We start from the raw sequence: 19,392 nt of genomic DNA, 5'->3' as shown, positions 1-19,392 counted from the left end.
TTATTTACAAGGTAAAAATTGACTAAAATTGCCAAAACATCCTCAAAACATACATCATGCATGCCAAAACTTCAAAACTTTGCACTGTCACATTTTCAGTTTTCAGTTATTGCCAATGCTTGTCGGTGATAGTGTGGTAAATAAAAACGTGGATAAACTATGTTCTCTTGTCAGTGATCATCATAAGGCCAAACAACCATGAATATAAACAAAAATCTATATTTTCTGAAAAGCATTAATTTATGCTTTTGATTCCTTAAAATATACTACTAATATAATGTATACCATAAACTCCATATAAAACAGAGTTATGTCTGCCTAAAAATGTGGATAAACTTTATTTTGCCAATATAAAGGTAATGCTCACCATTCAATGTACTGTGGACCTTTGTGGATAAATGAAGCAGGTGGTTTGCAGTTCAGCTGCATGTATAGCAGAAGCTAAACTCCTCACGTATAGTTGTTCAAACTAGAATAGTGTTACTAGTGAGGCAATGTACTTAGTTGATTGTCCCAGTGCGGTTAGCTGGCCCATTCAGGTATTGAACTTTAAATGAGATTCTAATAATTGTAAAGCTCAAATTATCCTCTTATGGGGGCTGAAACAACAGCGGACGTTAGTTTAATTTGCCAACCACAACCTTTATACTCGCCCCCACCTCGGCCTGTTTTTGTCTGGGGAGAGAATGGCCGAGTCGTTACCTGTCCGTAAAGCTCTCCTGCGGCTGCCTTGGTGGGCCTATCCAAACACAGAGCGAGCGAGGGAGAGCGAGAGAGGGAGAGAGAGAGAGAATGAGGGGAACGGGAGGAGAGAGAGCGAGAGGGAGAGGGGAGAGCGAGAGGCACGCTGGCACGCTTGACTGCACCGCCACTGACCTCCCAGCGCCGCCCCGGCACCCCCCCCCCCTCCCCACCATCCCCCCTCGCCGCCTCTCGCCCTCCGTGCCCCCTGCCCCCCCCCCCCCCTCGCCTTCCTCCCCTCCCCCTCGCCCTGTGCCGCTCCACTGGGCTGCAACCGCCCGCTCAGCTCAGCGCGTGGGGGCCGAGGGGGCAGGAGAGCGTGTGTGTGTGTGTGTGTGTGTGAGGGAGAGGGGGGGGGGGTAGTTGGAGGGAAGTATGTGTGTTTGTATGTGTGTGTGTGTGTGTGTGTGTGTGTGTGTGCGTGTATGTGTGGGTGGGGGGGCTTGGTCGCATGCCTGTCCTCCCCACAGTGCTTTCTCACTTTTTTTTTCTCTTTCTCTCACATGGCCTTGAACAACCAAGTGTTGCCTAGAGTCTGTATATACCCCCCCCCCACCCCACCCCCCAACACACACACACACACACACACACGCACACAATCACACTGTTGTTCCCCTAGCACTATAATTAAAAGTGTCTATATGAGCGGCATGTTCTTATGCCGGAAGAGTTGAGCATGTATTCAAGCACATATTGGCAGTTTATTCATAGCAGTTGTCAGTCTCTGCTGTCCTCACAGACACTGCAGGGATCACGGTTTGACAAAAGTTGACAAATTTGCTCCTAATCACTCGTCAGAAGTATAGGCCATCTGTGAAAATGTCGGGACGGCTTTCCGTGTGGGTGCGTTAGAGATAAGAAGGTAAGACTAAACAAAGTAAGAAGGATAATTTGTATTTTGTGATGTACTGGATCTCAGGCTCACGCAAACACGCGGCACACAAAATGTTTGTTTTGGCCTTGTTTCAGAGCTCTTATGTGAGCGCGGTAACGACCGCCTCACCCCCCCCACCCACCCACCCCCCTCGCTAGCTTTTTTCTCTCTCTCCCTCTCTGTCGTCTCCTCATTCCCCCTCCCCCTTTCCCCTAGTGCTCGCGCCAAGTCGGCCCGCCATCCCGCCTCCACACACACACACACACACACACACACACACATGCTGAGAGGTAACGGCAGACAGGCGCGTGACTCATTAGGCATTCGTCCCCCAGGGAGATCGCTGGGGGGGCGCGTGCGAGAGAGAGAGCGCCGCAGCTGCAGGAATGTCACGGGCGGCTACCGCTGTGTGTGTGTGTGTGTGTGTGTGTGTGTGTGTGTCTGTGTGTGTGTGCTGGCTAATGCTGGTTGGAGCCAGCGGCAGGGCACTGCACCTTTCAGGAAATAACGCAAGGAGGAAAAAAAACACATTAGTCTTCTTTTCCACCAAGAGCTCATTTAAAAGTCAGAAATAAATTTACAGAAAATATTAGATTGCCTCATAATTTCTGCTTGGATTTAAAAGCCCCGGTTGGCTAACACACAGCAATGATATTAGCCTGTATTGTTTTCCATCTGATAGGTAAAAGATTATTTTGGCGCTTTTAAAATGAACTCTCGGTATGAATTTATGAATTCAGGAGGCCACCCAATTGAGTTACGGGAATTTATACAGCTGCTGATATAAGCATATTGTTTACCGTACATACTCCCCAGATGAATGATTTTCTTTGAATTATTAAAGCTCTAATTCTCATATATTCCTATATAACTAAAATATATATATGGGACTCCTATTAGTCTTTAAAGTCAGGTATTTCACATCTCATGTTATCTAAAATCTCACGTTATCTAACTACTATGAACGCCAGCAGTACTGTTTCCCCTTTGTTGCAAACTTATCAGTCTTATAGTAATATGTGTCAGAAACAACCAGCTTTATGAGTGAGAAATCAACTCCTGCCCCAATCTGACACCATCTGTCATATGGAGAATTTATGTCTAATATAAGGGAGGGAGTTGGTGTGTTCAGTGGCGTTGCTTCTAGATGCTTATGTCATATAATGGTGAGATTTTAATAGAACCCGCCTGGATTGAGTTGTACTAAGTTGGTCAGTGTGTCTGTACGGATTTGTGTGCGTGCGCGCGTGTGTGTCCGTCCGTTTGTTTGCGTGTAAATGTGAAGCCCAGATATATTTCTTGGCTGCCTGACTGTCAGACAGAAAGCGTGGGAGGCGATATTCATAGAGGTGCTTTTAGTGGGACTTTTATGAGAGACTTTTTTCCATGGCTGAAAGGAGGTTGACCACACACAGTAAGGTTGCCTCAACTCTGCGTGTCTGCGCGCGCGTGTGTGTGTGTGTGTGTGTGTGTGTGTGGCTGTGTCTGCGCGCGCACGTACGAGCCCGAGCGCGTGTGCGCGACCGTTCAGGCGCCCTTCCTTTGAGCACTCCTACGTGGGCTGCCAGGGGTGTGTTTGTTTCATGTTTTGTTTCGGAGAGCCCTCCCCCGTGCTGCGGAAGTGTTGCCGGAAGCAGTGGGAGCTCACCCCCAGTTCTGCGTCAGTGCCACTAAAGAAAGGATCGGGGCTTTCCGGGAGGAGAGAAGAGGGAGGAAGGGGGGCGGGGTGGGGAGACGGAGGGGGGGGGGGGGGGGGGGGGGGGGGATGGGCTGTCAGCCTGGGTATGTCACGGCCATGTGGGTGGTTGTCTACACACACTCACACACACACACACACACACACACGCACGCATGCACAGAGCCACAGTCACGACTGCTCTTAGACAAACTATTCTTGTATACACTATACCGCTGGCATGCTCCAAGTAAAATCCCCCGCTTCGGAGGGGAATTCTAAGGAACAGGAACAGGTGTGTGTGTGTGTGGTTGTGTGTGTGTGTGTGTGTGTGTGTGTGTGTGTGTGTGTGTGTGTGTGTGTAGGTGGGGCAGGGAGTGCGCATGTGCACTGGTGTGTTTTCACTGACGGAGTGAGAGAGCAAGAAAGAGACTGAGAGGCGGAGAATGTGTGTTTAACAGGTGTGTGTGTGTGTGTGTGTGTGTGTGACTGCTCTGACAGATGTGACTGTGGTTGCATACATGCAAGTGTTGTTCTGGTGTCTGGGTTGACGCATCGCTCCTGTTTTCCCCTCCGCCGCCCTGTTGGAGCTCTAGCCGTACTTCCAAACAGTGGGGCCTTGTGTGGAAGCGGCAGAAGTATCAGAAAGTGATCCACTGTCCTCAAACGCTGGAGCAGAACTTGTACAAAGCTCCGACACAGCTCTCCACACATCCGCCTGTGGAAAGAAGAAAGGAGGAAAAAAACCTCTTTCTGGCAAGGCAGAAAAAGGGAAAAAGGAGAGAAATGTGCAGAACTCTGTGGCCTGCTCATCCTGGGGGATGTTTTCATCTTTCTCTGTCTTTCCCCCCAACTCTTTTTAATGTCTGCCACTTGAGAGACTCCAGAGGGGCTGCACCTGTTTGCCTCTTGGCTAGGAGCCCCCAAATCCCTCCTCCTGCCCCCGCCTGCCACTCATGCTGCCGCCCCTCCTGGGATGGAAGGAGCGAGAGGGGGAGTAGCGGGGTGGAGGGGTGGAGAGCGAGGTTGCGTGTGGTGGAAGGGATAGCTGGAGGGCTTGAAGGCGTCCGGGAGTAAGAGCAGAGATGTAGGCACACACACAGAGAGAGAGAGAGAGAGAGAGAGAGAGAGGGAAAGAGAGGGAGAGACAGAGAGAGAGAAGAGGGGAATAGTTTCAAAGCCAAGTCCACTCTCCCACATTGGACAGACCTTCCCTCTGTGGTGCTTTCTCTCTCATGTTTTTGACTCACCACATTCTCTTTCATTTCTGTATTTTCTCTACCCTCTCCTGCACAAATTTTCTTCCTTCCACATCCGTTCTCCCTCTCTCCCCGTTAACTCTTCCCTCAGACCATCGTTCTCTCGCTCCCCACCCCTCTCCACTCCTCTGTCTGTCTCTCTCTCTCTCTCTCCCTTCTTTCTTCCCCCTCCCTCCATCTCTCTCTGATATGACCATGTTAATCTGCAGTGACCTCTTCAGGTCACATTAAAGGTCGCCCAGCTTCACTTCCTGACTTCCCTAGGGCCAAACTCTTTCCTCCTGATCCCTTCTTTCCCCCTCTTTTTCCTGGGAGCTTTGTAGCCAAAAAAAACACCCAAATGCACCAATCTAGTTTTTTCCCCCATCAGTGTGGCTTTGAGGTGGTAAACTGCGGTAAAGCTGACTCCTAGATTTAGTGTTGTTGGTCGAAACGCCTTGTGCCGAAAAGACGTTACCCCTTGGTTACTGCAGACAGATACTCCGCTAACGTAGCTTAGTTAGAAACATGGAAGATTTTTCCAGTATTACTTTCATTTGGAGAGTACAACATTTCTGATTGGTGGTTGGAGGCTGAACGGCGATCTTACCAGATTTGTTTATGTTGCTATGGTTGCAGTCCCAGTGCTATTCAATTACTATTGGATAGGGGCCAGATTATGAAACTGAAATTGAAAAAATTCCAACTTTTTGATCCAAGCTGTTTATCACACAGTGTGAATTCTCTTTACGGTACTTTTATTTAACCGTTTAGCAGACAATTAATGCATTTATACAAGTGATGACCCATCCGTGGGCTATTAGACCTGTTATTATGAATATGGAAATATACTCTGGTGCATAATGATCAAACAATTGCAATTCAATAAAAGTACAACCAATAATATATTAGTGTGTTGGTAAAACACATTATAAACTTAGTTACATTAGGCTCTGAATTGTCAGTCAGGAGAGTCAGAGCCCACTGGACAAGTGATGTCAAAGTTTGGGTGCGTTGTCTCGTTTCCTCAAATTATACTCCTTTGTCACGAAGACGCTCTCACTGCACAGTAAACACAGGCTTTGTACCAACAGACACAAAGAAATACTTCTCTGTCCACTCACTGTTAAATTGCCTGTTTTCATCGTCGATTTTTCTTTTTTTAGAGTAGAGAGCAACATTTTGGCGATGAGTTTGGTTTGGTTCGCACTAAACTAGCAGTCCGGCAACGCAGGGAGAGCAGGAGAACACGGGAATAGGCTACTGACTCCCATTGGCTGTCGGCACTGACAGGGCGGGACAAACAGGAACAACTTATTCTGTTATTTAAAGTACACAAGGTTTTCATTTTCATAGGACAAATAAATAACTATTCTTTTTTAATTAGTTGCTCAGAATCTATCAAAGGTCCTATTTGAAATGACTGAAGGGCCAGAAATTGGCCTGCGGGCCGCCAGTTGCATAGCCCTGGTGTAGCCCATGGATGCTAGCTACAGACTGCTGAACTATTTTTTGGTGGAAGCTTGTAAATGACTTTGCCTTGTAATAACATTATTTTAAAGCATTTCATGTTAAATGATTAATGTCTTTGGTGAGTAACCGTGTAATAAGCAGGATAATTTACAGAGGCTTATTTTGCGATAATGACCAGCTCCCTGCACATTATCCCTTACGTCTTAGTGCTTCAGTGTCTGTGAATAGCGAACCCTGTTCCTAAAGTGTCTCCCTTCTTCTTGTGCCTTGTTGTGCAGAATCGCGGGCGCTTGGCAGAGAAGCGCACCATCCCCCTGCCCCCCAACCGGGTGCCCAAGAAGGAGCTGGCCTCCATTTTCAGCAGTGACGACAGCGAAGGCAGCGAGCGCGCCAGTGGGGACCATGCCCACATCAAGCAGGAGGACGAGCTGCATTACAGTATCATGAGAAAGAGGTGAGGCCTCTATGCCTTCTATGGCCTTCTTCTCCTTCTATGTAGCCTCAGCTGCAATACAAGCATTTTTGACATGTTGGTCCCATGCTATTCTTACCTATTAATATCCCAGACCTGTGTTTTTCAGCATTTTTCTATAATTGAGATATTTAGTAGCCATTTTGTTGCGTTATGTTGTCATAAGTGCCTGTGTGTCTGAAAATGTAACATATATTTGTGCACTGAAAATCACAACAGGAGATGAAAATGTCACGCTAGCCTCTGAGGTGTCACTTTTTTCAGAAACATTTCTCCATTTAGCAGTAATACGTCTTCTGTCTTGTCTGCTCCTCTTCGGATGCTGTCGAACAGCAGAGGGAAACAACTTTTTAAAAGATGACACCTCAGAAGTTTGTATGGTATTTTCATCAAATGTGATTTTAGTATTTCTTTGAGGTGTTAAAGGTACATTTTGAGACACACTGAAAACTTGTGGGAGAGATAGTAGAACAAAATGGCTACCACACACCTCAATAATGCAAAAAGACGCCAAACGATGGTCTCAGATATTAATCTCTATCCACGCGAGAATGACAAGGACCCATATTTCTAAAAATGCTTATGGCTTCTGCTTCGGGTTGTCTGATGGAGTGGTGTGCGAGCTCTGAAAGTGTTAATTGGTTTGTTGGTTTGCGTTGCTCCTGCCAAGTCTCCGTGCATCTGTCTTGACTTGATATCGAAAGACTGAGTCACTCGAGTCGCTACCTTCGCATATTGTCTGCCTCATCCAATCCTGTGCCGTGCGAGGGAGCAGTCTGATCATGGAGTGTTTAGTATAAAATATTTATAAGTCATTACACGCATGTCATTGTACTTTTTTGATTGAAGTGTATAGCATTTTGAGATGGTTATGAAATGACTGAGCAAATTAATAGTACTCAAATCTGCTTTCGTCTTGCTGTGCATCTCTTCTTGCTGCACGAGAAACAATTTAAAGAGATTTTAGAGCTCAGGATATAACATGAGTGTAAAACATAAATAAACTCTGAGGTACAAACTAAGACCAATGTGTGCTGCCTCAAAAACACTCCAGCAGAGATAAATAGCCAGTGTCCAGCATGTATGCATTAAACAGTGAGACTGTGGTTCCTCGGCCTTCATGCTGCCTCTTTTTTATGTTGCTGCTTATTTAAGTTGTTTTCATCAGATGAGGAGGAGAGAAAAAAATGCTATGGATAAGAATGTATTTTTGCAGTATTGTTGTAATTTTTGAGAACTACTTGGCATCAAAACCATACTTTTTTTTTTACCCAAAGTGAAATAATATATACCACAAATGGTTCGAAAGAGCGCTTAAAATGGATGCAAAAATGATCAGTGGTTTGTTGATGAATATAAACATGTTGCATTTTACTGTGAATGAGAACTGAAATATTCCACAATAATGGACGGAGGAGAGCGCTTAGGAGTTGCACATTTGTTAATAGCGGATGGTATTAAGCTGTTCCATTACATTGGGTTTGTCTTCAAAAATATGATCTGCATTTGCTAAAAAAGGCTATTTGGATACACATTCACTGGCACTCTCACGTCCGCATACAAACACACACAAAAGCATGCACATTATACTGACACACGCACATGCATAGATGCAAACACAGTAGGCACATACATGGGCAGGGTTACAGCGAGGTCAGCTCATTAAGATGAGTCAAATGATCTCCGATGAGGACAGGGCCGCCTCTCTCTGATGCCATACTGCTCTCTTCTGTTTGCGAGTAACACAAACTCAAAAGAATTAGGATTATGATTTTCCAAATTCCTCCCCTTTAAGATTAACACTCTGATCCATGTGAAATGACATTAAAATTAAGACGTTTTCAATCTGAAATAAATGTCATTTTGGTGCAGTGTTTACTCGTATGCACATAAACAGATTCATATGATTTAGAAATCAGACAAGCTATGGAAAAACATAATGCAGAGGCTGTTCATTGATTAACCTCAGAAAGTCCCCCAGCTGCATTATAAGCAGCTTGCGCAACCTCATTACAGGAGGGGATGTTTTTCATGTCTCGAGACTTGCGTGTGACACGGCGGACAGCACAGCAACTGTGAGGCTTTAAATGGATCCACTAACCTCGTTTAAGAGGGCTTCCCCTCCCCCTGACACTTGTGCCGCTGGCGTGTTAAGATGATAATGAATTTAAAGAACACTTATGACTAATATGTCAGGCTTTTACCCTTTGAAAGGCGACGGACTCGCTGGAGCCGCAGCTCCCGTCTGTCCCGGGCATCCGTCTCGGCCCCGCTTTATCCCCCAATGTGGGTCTGGACGAACGGGATAATGGGATGTCCAATCACGGAAATGTGATTTCCATTGACCGCAGCTTCGTAAGTGAGTCGTAGAAGGGTCTTAACAAATTGGATTTGGCGAATGGATGTGAAAAATACAGGGCCGCTGTATACGTGTGTGTGTATCTGCGGTGTCTCATCCACACATCATCAGGACTAGCGGCAGCACTGTGTCACACCCTCTTGGTCACTGCGACTTGCACTGTGCTGTAACTCACTGTAACTGCACTGTAATCTACATATTGTGCACACATTATTAGCATCAATTTTTAATTCATAATTGAAGAACATAACATTGTAAAAAGGCGTCATACTGCAAATTACCATTAACCCTTGGCTGCAATGTAACACATAGAGGTGCTTTGGATTCTCACTTTTTCCACAGTACAGTAGTTCATTCAGTGCATCGCTGAAAATATCTTGTCACTTAGTGTAACACTGAAGAATAGATTGCTTAGTTTCTTCAGGTGGCCGACTGCTGTGCGGTAGATACAGGATTTGCCTGCGTCAGTGTCAATGAGCGATGTCTTCATAGCTTATCATCCTGGCGGAGGGGTTGTCAAGTTCATTATGAGCCCGTCCGCATCTTTTAACCAGATTATTGTTAATGGCCACCGGCTTTACGGACAATTAGTTTAGTAGGCGCTCCATGATGGTGCGCCTCTCCTGCTGAATAAGCACAGAGCATCTAGAGGCTAAAGTGCAGCCAAGCCACAGAGCTGACCAAGTAGTCATTATCACAGCATCACAACAGGAAGTACAGGGAAGCTCCTTGGCGTACGAGAACCAAAGTCTTGTCATGTTCAGAGGCACAAGCCAGGAATAGTGTGACTCACAATAGCAATAACAACTGCAACACATAGGTACTGAGAGGTGGAAACAAAATGTAGTTTTGTTTCCAGCTCGGCATCGACAGCAAACAGCACGGGTTGTTTGCAGGTATCTGACTTGGATTCGTTAAAGTTGGATTTATGGAGTTCATCTCAGGGACTAAATATTTGATGCAGGTAACTTTAGTTTTTAGTGTCTTACTCAAGGGCAAAACAAAGCCTACCTGAGTGTTTGTTTCAGTTGGCCGTAGATAACAAGGCTTTGATTGAAAAGTGCTGACTGAGAGTCTGGGTAATTACCAGGCAACCACCATGGATTTTATAACTTAACCTGCTGACGTCGGCCTTTCAGCCTGCGCCCTCTAGGAAAAAAATATCTGCCATACCCATTATTAACCTCCGCCAAAACAAACTTTTGTGTGTTTCTCAATCATGCATGAGGCCATTTGTTCTTAATCATTTACATATGCAAATACTTCCACCTATAAAAGGGAAAAAATGCTGTATTTATGTATTATGGCAGACTAAGTAGATTAAATGGGAGGAGAGAGGCCGTCAGAAGGGCTGCCGACCCTTTCCCCAGACAAAGAACATAAACCAAACCAAGCTGTTGGGGTTTTCATTCCACATACCCTAACTGTCAGAGGCTAACGCTGGGTCTGTTTATGTAAAGGCCGTCTCGACCTGTGCCCATCCTCTCAGTAGGGAGCAGAGCTAATGGTAAGTAGCAAGACGCTGGGCAGCTCACACAGAACCTAGTTACATCCCAAGGCTCTGGTATGTATTATATATCCTTACTCAGTAGTTCTGGACTGGCGTTTCTCTTTAACAAAAAGTCTATGTGGTTGTAAGGTAGATAGCTCCGGTTGTAGACTTGAACTATTGTCTGCTTGACTGTTTTACCCCAGAGAAATGTTAGCATGGAGGCAGTGTGAGCTTTGGTCCTCACTGAGAGAAAACTGCAGTGCCGCAGAAGTGTTTGTTGGAGGTTCATGCTGAGAAGGTGGCATTCTGTAAAACAAGAAATAAGCACAGACGATTTTCACATTCATAGATGTTGAGAAGAGGAAAATCAGGTAACTGTATGTCTGATGTTGCCTCTTATTTATTGCCATGTTTTGTGAGTTTCTCTTCACAGTCCACCTTTCTCTGTCAATAGAGATCTTTTCTCCTCACACTGTAGCGGCATCGCAGCATTGCCTCATATTGTTAATGGGACTGTTGCACTCAGTCTGAGCAATAAGCACAGAGAGCACGAGAAAGAGAAACACTGATGATGACTTAGCTACTGTATGTCTATTGTATTTGACATTTTGTCCTCTGGCTTTATTGAACAACTGTGTCATTGCCTTATGCCAGTAAGGGGTCACGGACAGTGTGAAATTACTGGAAATGGCTCTCCCCTAAAGCACTAATTAGTGAGCTTGGAGGTTTTATAGCTTTCTAGAAGAGCTTTCCGCTTCAAGAATTTTTGGCCTTGTTTACGCTGGTTTTCCATGGTAACAGAGTCCCAGCAATTTAGTAGCTGATTGGGCGTTGGCTAGAAGCGAGAAGTTCATTGTTTCCACATGCACGCAGCACAGTGTTTGTCTATTTACAATAACTCCCCGTCAAAACACGAGATCAACAAAAGATGGTCAACGGTGTTCCAGCAATTTAGTAGCAGATTTGGCATTGGCTTGAAGCGAGAAGTTCATAGTTTCCACATGTAAGGAACACAGTGTTTACTATTTACAGTGTCCTTCTATCAAAAGTTGAGATCAGCTGAAGATGATGAAGAGCTTTGGCCTCTCATACGGCAAATAGGATGCTGTTCATGAAGCTGAAAAGAATTCCATCGCATCATTTTTAATAATTTCCTTAAGATAAGAGAATTATGCCCACTCTAAATTGAACTACAACTTAATGAGATAAATTGCAGTTCATACAATGTAACACAGAATAGAAATCAACACTAAAACCATCAGCGTCTTCATGGCTTAGTGCAGGAGGACCTAAACACAACATGGCCGACTTACTGTATATTTTATTTCCATTGTACTTTTCTCTTCTCCCTCAGCTGCCTTATCGACCTCACATCAGCTTGTAGAGCGCAGGAACAACAAGGAGAAGCCCAAGAGAAGCCGGGCTAGTCTTACTTATTTATGTATCTATTTCTGTATTTATTCATTACTCCCTCTGCTTGCTGGGTTCCCAGTGGTGGGCTGCCTTTCGATCCAACTGTGAGCAGCATGAGAATTGTGGCTCTTTTGTCCACAGAAATCAGAGAAAACATAAAATGTATACAAATCCATATCCCTGCTTTAAGCTTAACGTTTCCTCATGTACAGTATTTCGTAAATAAAAGTCTTACATTTTATTGTCTTTTCTGTCCAAAGCACCAGAGAAACTATACATTGCTGATTCCCTCTGTTTCTCAGCATTCTTGCACAAGTCCATACCTTACTGTGCTGTAGTTGTTGAATATTGCATATTGCCTGGTAGTATTTGAATATTGCTGGAGTCAGTGCTGTGGGCCACCTGGGCTGTGTGGTCTGTCTGTTGTCTTGAGAGTAGAGGAGGGTACACTGTAAATCTGCAAGCACCAGATGTTGCACACCCCCTGTGACCTGTCTCTCTCTCTCTCTCCCCTCCACCGCCTCCACATCCCCGCTGTCTGTCTGTCAGCACTTTCCCAGTGGTGGTGTGAGACATGGCGTCAGGGTGCCCAGGCTGCCAGCTTCTGCCGGCTCACACCGTGACCTCCAGCCCCGCCACCTTAGCTCCTCTTGCCAATGCCGCGGCGGGGCACCGCGGGGCATTTTTCACTGAGTCCGTTCCCTTGCCAGGAGAAGAGGCTTTTCATGTTGTTTGGACCATTTTGAATAGTGTCTCCCGCTGTAATGGTAGAGGGGGTCGAGAGAGAGAAAGAGAGAGAGAGAAAGAGAGCCCCAGCAACTGATATAGCAAATGAAAATTCATCAACTAAAGTTCAGCTTTCCCTCATACTTTTAAATAGCATTTTTTCGATTCAGCAATAAATCAAAACATACAATTACTGTGTAAGTTAAAAAAATACAATTGAAAATATTGTAAAAATCCGATTGCCAGAAAAAAATACACTGGACTATGATACCTATATTTCAAATATAAATTTGATTACTTATAAGTCCATCATGATATAATCTGTGTACAGTTGGATACCAGTGGTATCCATGACAGACTTTGAGTATTAGCACTATATTTATTATCCCAGTGTCTAGGTCACAGCGTCTGTCCTGTGGCCGGGGATGAAGGGGCAGTATTGACCAGTTTAGGGATGAGCTGAGGATGAGATGATTGTCTCCGGCGTGCACCCAGGTGATAAGAAGGCGGCTCATGTCCTTCTTAGCTATCGTCAGGCCCAACGGCCACAATATAACCCCCTCCGTCCCCCCGAGCCCCCCCCCCCCCCCCCCCCCCCCCGCCCGGCTAACCCCGGCCTTAGGAGCTCCTTAGGGAGCGCTGACTCAGGCGACTGGGTTTTAAACACCACCCCCACCCCTCCCCCCGTCTTCCAGGGCTTGAGTATGACCTTGCCTCCACCCGGAGAGGGAGGAGGAGGGTGGTGAGGGAGGGGAGAGGTGGGTGGGGACAGGGCCAGGCCCTCATTAGCCCAAGCCAAGGCGGGACAGCCTAGGAAAAGTGCGCTAATTACCCCACTAACAATGTCCTTGCCGTTCATGGCTTAGAGCGGCCGCTTTGCCATGGGATAATAACCCCATAACCTCGCTGAGAAGTTCAGGATGGCATTATCACGATCACTTTGAGTGATGGGCAGAGGGTGGTGTTATAAGGCAGCTAGCTGCTAGATGGATTTGGCTGCAGTATCTCACAGTAGAATTTGTACCTGCTTAGTGTGTGTGTGTATTTTTATAGGAGTCACACGGGCTGCCGCAGATGCGTTATTATACGACTTTAAGCACAATTTAAGAAAGCTCCATCGGCATCTCCTCATTTTCTTTTTGAAGAACACCATTGGGCTGTCAGAAGCAGATAGCTACTAATTTTAGCAAGTTGTATTCTAAAAGAAGTCTATCATTAGGCTAAAAAGTTTGCAGTCACAATCCAATCAAGCATCTCCTTGCTTAGCAACCGGTGGTGACTGTTTTGTCTGAATCTGTCTTCTGAGTCATTGGTTCTCTGTGACTGAAAGGTGACTGGTGAAGCCAGCACGGCCAGCATTAGGCCCTCCACACTCCCCTTCATCTGTTCTGTTAGCGTGTGGAAAACAGCTTGGCGGCCGACAGCCTGACATTACAGCAGGAGCCTGTAATCATGGGGCTGTAAAAACCCAAATCCAGCAGCCGCAAACAGTGTGGCCTCGTCATAGTGGTGGCAGCTAAGAACCATTCACTGCTTCTGTCCCAGGAACTCTGCTTGCCTTGTCATACCAGACCCCCTTCATAGACGATTCTGCTTTCAATAAAGATGCCAGTCAAGCCTATAAAGGAGCATTCCTCTTAAGGCTGCTCGGTTGGTTAAACCTGACAAGAGAAGAGACTGATGGCATAAAATTGGCATGTCTAAACGTGATTATAACATATAAACACATGTAGTAAATGTGTGTATTGAGTTATGTTCTGGACAAGGTGAAGTAACATGCAATATTGTTACAGTGTACATGAATTGTCCTGTTCTTCTGGTCTCTGGAACGTTCCTTGAGGTAACATTTATGCCCCAGTCACTGAACAATAAATGCTTTAGGACATTATGCTAGAAACTAAATTACATTCAACCAAAATATTACCCAAATTATGTCTCTCTCTTACCATGCAAGCTGTTTACCATTACACTGCGACTGCACTCGCGTTGTATGCCTGCTATACTCCCTCAAACACTAAGCGCCTATTTTCCATCATTATGGCATTTAATGCGATCAGCATGGTAATCAGATTGCGAATGAAATGCCTCCATGACACAGTTGTGTGTGTCCATTGGTCTGGGGAGGTTAGAGAGGCGTCTGGTGAAGCATTGGGCAGGGCAGGACGGCCCCGACCAGATCTGGGCCTAATCTGTAAACCCTCCTCCTCCTCCTCCTCCTCCTGCTCCTCCTTCTACCTTTGGGTGCTGAAGGGCAGGACAGGGTGTCTGAGAGACTCTGTTGGACCCCTTTGTTGCAGAATACCTCCTGTTGAAGTGAAGACATGGCAATGGAAGATGTGAAGCCCTTTCTTTCAGTTGCCAGTCTGTTGTCCATCATATACCACTGATTAAATATATTGGTTCTTTAACATCACATTTCCACATCTGTTATTTTTTAGAGAAAGACCCTTTCCAAGAAAAAAACACATCTGACTTTTATCTCCTCTCCTGTCTTTTCACCTCCTTTAATTGCCATGTTCCTGCATTTGAAAAAGAGCCATAATCAGGTTTTAAGCTGATAAACTACTTATGAGTTATGAATGTGTTGATTAATACATCTTAAGGTGGAAGATGAGCAGGGATGAGACCCAAAAGTGCTGGATGCGGTAGTCTGTCACAGTCTATTACATACCTCAGAGCTAAGGGCAACAGGACAGACACTTACAGCTACCGATAGTCTGTGTGGATGTTCGCGCCGCAGAGAAGACAGTGCTGTCTGGATAGAGGCTTTCTATGGTTAGTGTATGCTGAACGTACATGCTGCTGGTTTATCACACGCTGGTTTGCATTGTGTTGTGAGACTGCAATGTTTTGGTTTGATGCTGCATTTGAATACGGTGTGTCGCAGTGGATCGCCTTGTCATTTGTCAGGCCATCGGTTGATTGTATATGGCCTGTGAGCTGCTCTGACTCTGTCTCTTCCTGGTGTGTGTGTGTGTGTGTGTGTGTGTGTGTGTGTTACAGCCGTGACAGTGACCTCTCTACAATCATCTCCAACCTGCACCACACCAGACAACACGGCATGCCAGAGGGCCAGTCAGCCTCCGACCACAACACCGGCACTGGACACACAGGTAGGACCACCACCCGCGCTCTGTGTGTGTGTGTGTGAGAGAGAGAAAGAGAGAGAGAGAGAGAGAGAGAGAGCGGTGCATGTGCATGCAATATTAATGTTTGTCAGTATGTGTGGATAATACAGGCAAAGTAGAGGATGTGTCTGTCTTCTTTCTTCCTTCCTTTCTTTCTTCCTTCCTTTCTTTCTTTCTTTCTTTCTTTCACACTTTCTTCCTTTCTTTCAGTCCTGGCTAATGCTATAGCTCCTTTACATCTCCTGTAGGAGATGTAAACATTGCATTACCCATTTAATTTACTCTAATTTGTTTGATTGGGGGAATTTACCATAAGCTTATTACTCATTCCTGAAGGTCGCTCTCAAGTCGATTACTTAATGTTCTTCCCACATTCTCTACTGCACTCCAGGATTTTTGTTAAACCCCTGTTTTAAATTACCTCTGAATAAATAGCTTTGTTTGCCATTAATCCAGTTTCATGTGAGCAAAGGAACCATGGTGTGTGCTAAGCTAAGAGCTTTTCTTACAGCTTACAGACAGAACACAGACAGCATTTAATCACAGCTATTTGTCAAGTAGCTTGTACGAGGATGTTGTGCACCCATCAAAGACATATGGTGGTAAAACAGTCTCTCTGGATAGTGCTATTGTATGGATTCAGCGATTGACCTACAGTACTGGATGTTTCTGCTGCGTTGGGTTAGTTGCTCCTATTTGCGGCATGCAAGAGGTGGCCAAGTTCACCGGCAACCCAAACAAACACAAACCTTTCACAATATGGTAAAATTAACGTTTGTTGTTGTTAGAGCTGTGCCGATGATCGTATAATTGCGTGATCGCGATTATATGAAATATGGACGATTATTTTCTATAATCGTCTGATTCCATAAACCCAAGTGTGTACCTGCCAAATAGTTTCACTACTCTAGCAAGCTTTAAATTAAAACTCAGTGAGAGATGAAACTTTATTAATGCAGCACACACTCTTTGAAATGTGCTGACACCAAATAGCCTATCCTTTCTGTGACCGTATAACTGCAGTCTGTGATTCCTTAAAGGTGTGTTTGCCACTGGCGCAATAATTGGGCTAATGCCTCAACTACACAGCATGCATAAGATTTCGGTATCCAAGCGACATTTTAAGCTGCTACACCGTTCTTGTTCCGCCACGGTCTGCCGGTTCTGTTGCGCCTGTCTCCATTTTACCTCCGGGTAAGTGAACAGAATTATCTAGTTTTGCTTAGTTTTCCATGTTATTTTATCTTAGTCAGCCAAATAGACTAGATAGGTGTAGGCTAGTGGTCGCTGGTCCCGGTTGCAGCCGGTCCCGACGGAGCAGCGCTGCTGACACAATAAGATATTTTTTTGCCCTTGATTCCATGTTTAGTTATAACAATCTTTACAGTTATTCTCACTATAACACTAGTCAACGCCCAACAATAGGCTATTAATGCGTGTGCCTATCGGCCTTAATGTGGGTCGGGACAGTCTCGACCGGAGCATCTAAGTGTGTCGGCCGCTCTTTATTGCGGTTGTTACCCACTGTGAAGATTTGGTTTACTTAAAATTTTCAAGCGGGTCTGCTATTGTGCAAAACATTATTTGTTCAATTAAAACATATGCAAACAAATTTTTTATTAAGCCTTAAATAATAGGCCACACAAAGGCTATGTGCACAAAAGACACATGCTATTGCCTAAATGATGAAAATCAATTAAAACAAAGCTTTTTTAAATATATACTGTATATCTATATCTTTTTTGCGTGTGTAGTTGTTTTTGAGTCTCATATTTACTCATCTGTTGCTGATATTCATGTTAGGCTTCCTTCAGTGATGTTTGTATCAGTCTATCTGCAGCCTACAGTATGACGGTCACTGTTCGTTTATTGCGATGTTGTGGAATATTGCCAGTCCTGTGCTTGAGAAGGAAGCCTGTAAGCCCGGGGTGAGGATGTAGGCATTTTTGTTGTGCAGAAATGTATTGAGTGTGCTGTGGGGCGGGCATAAGTCAGCTTGTTGCACGTCCCAATATTATGGGCATGGCGCGATTTTAGGTAGATTTTAGGTTGTCATAGCGCAGTTGTCCAACACACTTCTTTTGCCTTCGTGCCACGCTGTGTGTGGTTACTTACTTCATTCATTTTGTTTAGTTAGTTTTGTTTGTTTTGTCATATCACCATGTTCGACTAGCTGATTTTTATCTATAAACACGAGGACCATGAGGAACATTAATGTACCGTATATAGGAGTACTTATGTCACTTTGTTTTTTTGGCTTACTGTTGCCAAATAGAAGCTTCTCAGCGGCTGTCCATAACCTCATCTCCAACATTTATTTAAGTAACATTGGTTTATGTATCCTCTATTTTGATTACTGACATGATGATAATTTACTATAATAAGCTAAATCAATACACAACAGACCGCTGCAAGTCTGACAAATATAGAAGGCATGTCCATTTTGGCAACTTCCTGCTTGCGCAGCCAGCAGAGCAGCTGCATTGAAGTAAAGAGCTGCGTACCCTTCCACCACCAACAGACGGAACAGAAACGCACCCAGTTTAGCTGAGCCGTTATACTGTAATACTGGTAATAAAAAAAAAAAGGCAATTAAATCGTTGATCGCGATTATTTGTGGGACTAATCATCGTCAGCTAAAATTATCGGCACAGCCCTAGTTGTTGTTGTTGTCTGTTGAAGCAGTTTTGGAGTGATATCAGAAAGCCATTTTGGTCCCTATTTCACAAAATGATACAGGCAGCAGTTTTCAGTGTTGGTGCAGTCTGTTGTATCTATTCAATGTCAAAATGTTTGCTGAGATTTCTCAATGGTTTCCCAAACTGAAGTCAGCAGATTCAGTATGAATGAATTCATAATTAATTCAGACTATTATAGTTAATAGAGTTTTCTAATATCTCCAATGACTTTTGCCTAAGACAACAGTACATCTACAGTATTGACCATGAAGCACATGAATCAAATTAATTGAATAAATTCCAAATCCAGCAAATCCAAAGGCCTTTATTCAATCAAATGAATCTACCCCTAATGACTTAATGCCTTTTTATCAGTGAAGTCCATACCTTTGCCCCATTGTTGCCCGGGGTGTGACCCTGTCCCTTATTATCCCATTAGCCAGAGGCACACCAAGTGGCATAATCGTCCCAGACCCAACACCTCCATACCCTCTCTTTGTGCTCATCTCCTCTGTCTGCCAGATTAATTGTCCATACGGCGCCTGTAATATCAGGCAGGGTGGGTGGAAGGTGGAGGGTATTAGACTGCTAAACAGCCAGCCCAGCCAGTGTCTTAGACCCCAGTTTGGGACGGATTTCCACCAAAAGACCAGTCTAATCGGCTGCTAAGCTTAATGGAGAAATCAGAGCCCTGAGTAGTCATCTTAATGGAGGAAGACACAAAGGGATGAGGGGGAGGGAGGGAGGAAGGGAGGAAAGGGGGGGGATGAGGTAGCTGGTGGCTGGGAGGCGGATGAGCGCAGTGTGGCCCACGCCAGAGGGGGTCCAAGGCCCTAAAATCTGGCAGTTTGAGCATTAAAGGGAGATTTAACAGGCTGCCTAAGCGGCTCGCTCCGTGTCTGTAAACAAGTCCAATCCGATCAGCCACTGGCTCTAATTCTGTCTGCCAGTGAAATTAGACACACTCACACATATACACACAACACAAACACACATAATTACTCACAAATAATAACGCGTATTTATACACATGCATGCACACATAAAGCCGACACTGGTTCAAATGGAGGTGAGGAAGGTTTGATGAAGGCCAGGGCAGGGTGAACTCCTAAAGGCCAATTTA

At 44.9% G+C, this 19,392-nt stretch overlaps 1 protein-coding gene across 2 annotated transcripts in view; it reads left to right on the top strand.

Annotated features, from left to right (window-relative positions):
- Positions 1 to 19,392, top strand: part of samd11 (sterile alpha motif domain containing 11) — a 51,644-nt gene that overhangs the window by 5,801 nt on the left and 26,451 nt on the right. For both annotated transcript variants that reach the window (XM_071908803.2, XM_078288439.1), the window contains exons 3-4: positions 6,280 to 6,455; positions 15,467 to 15,576. In XM_071908803.2, coding sequence (XP_071764904.1) covers positions 6,280 to 6,455; positions 15,467 to 15,576 — 286 coding nt within the window. The remainder of the gene's footprint in view (positions 1 to 6,279; positions 6,456 to 15,466; positions 15,577 to 19,392) is intronic.

Source organism: Centroberyx gerrardi, chromosome 14 (assembly GCF_048128805.1).
Source record: "Centroberyx gerrardi isolate f3 chromosome 14, fCenGer3.hap1.cur.20231027, whole genome shotgun sequence".
In the NCBI taxonomy this organism is placed as follows: domain Eukaryota; kingdom Metazoa; phylum Chordata; class Actinopteri; order Beryciformes; family Berycidae; genus Centroberyx; species Centroberyx gerrardi.
This window is presented reverse-complemented; position numbering and strand designations above follow the sequence as displayed.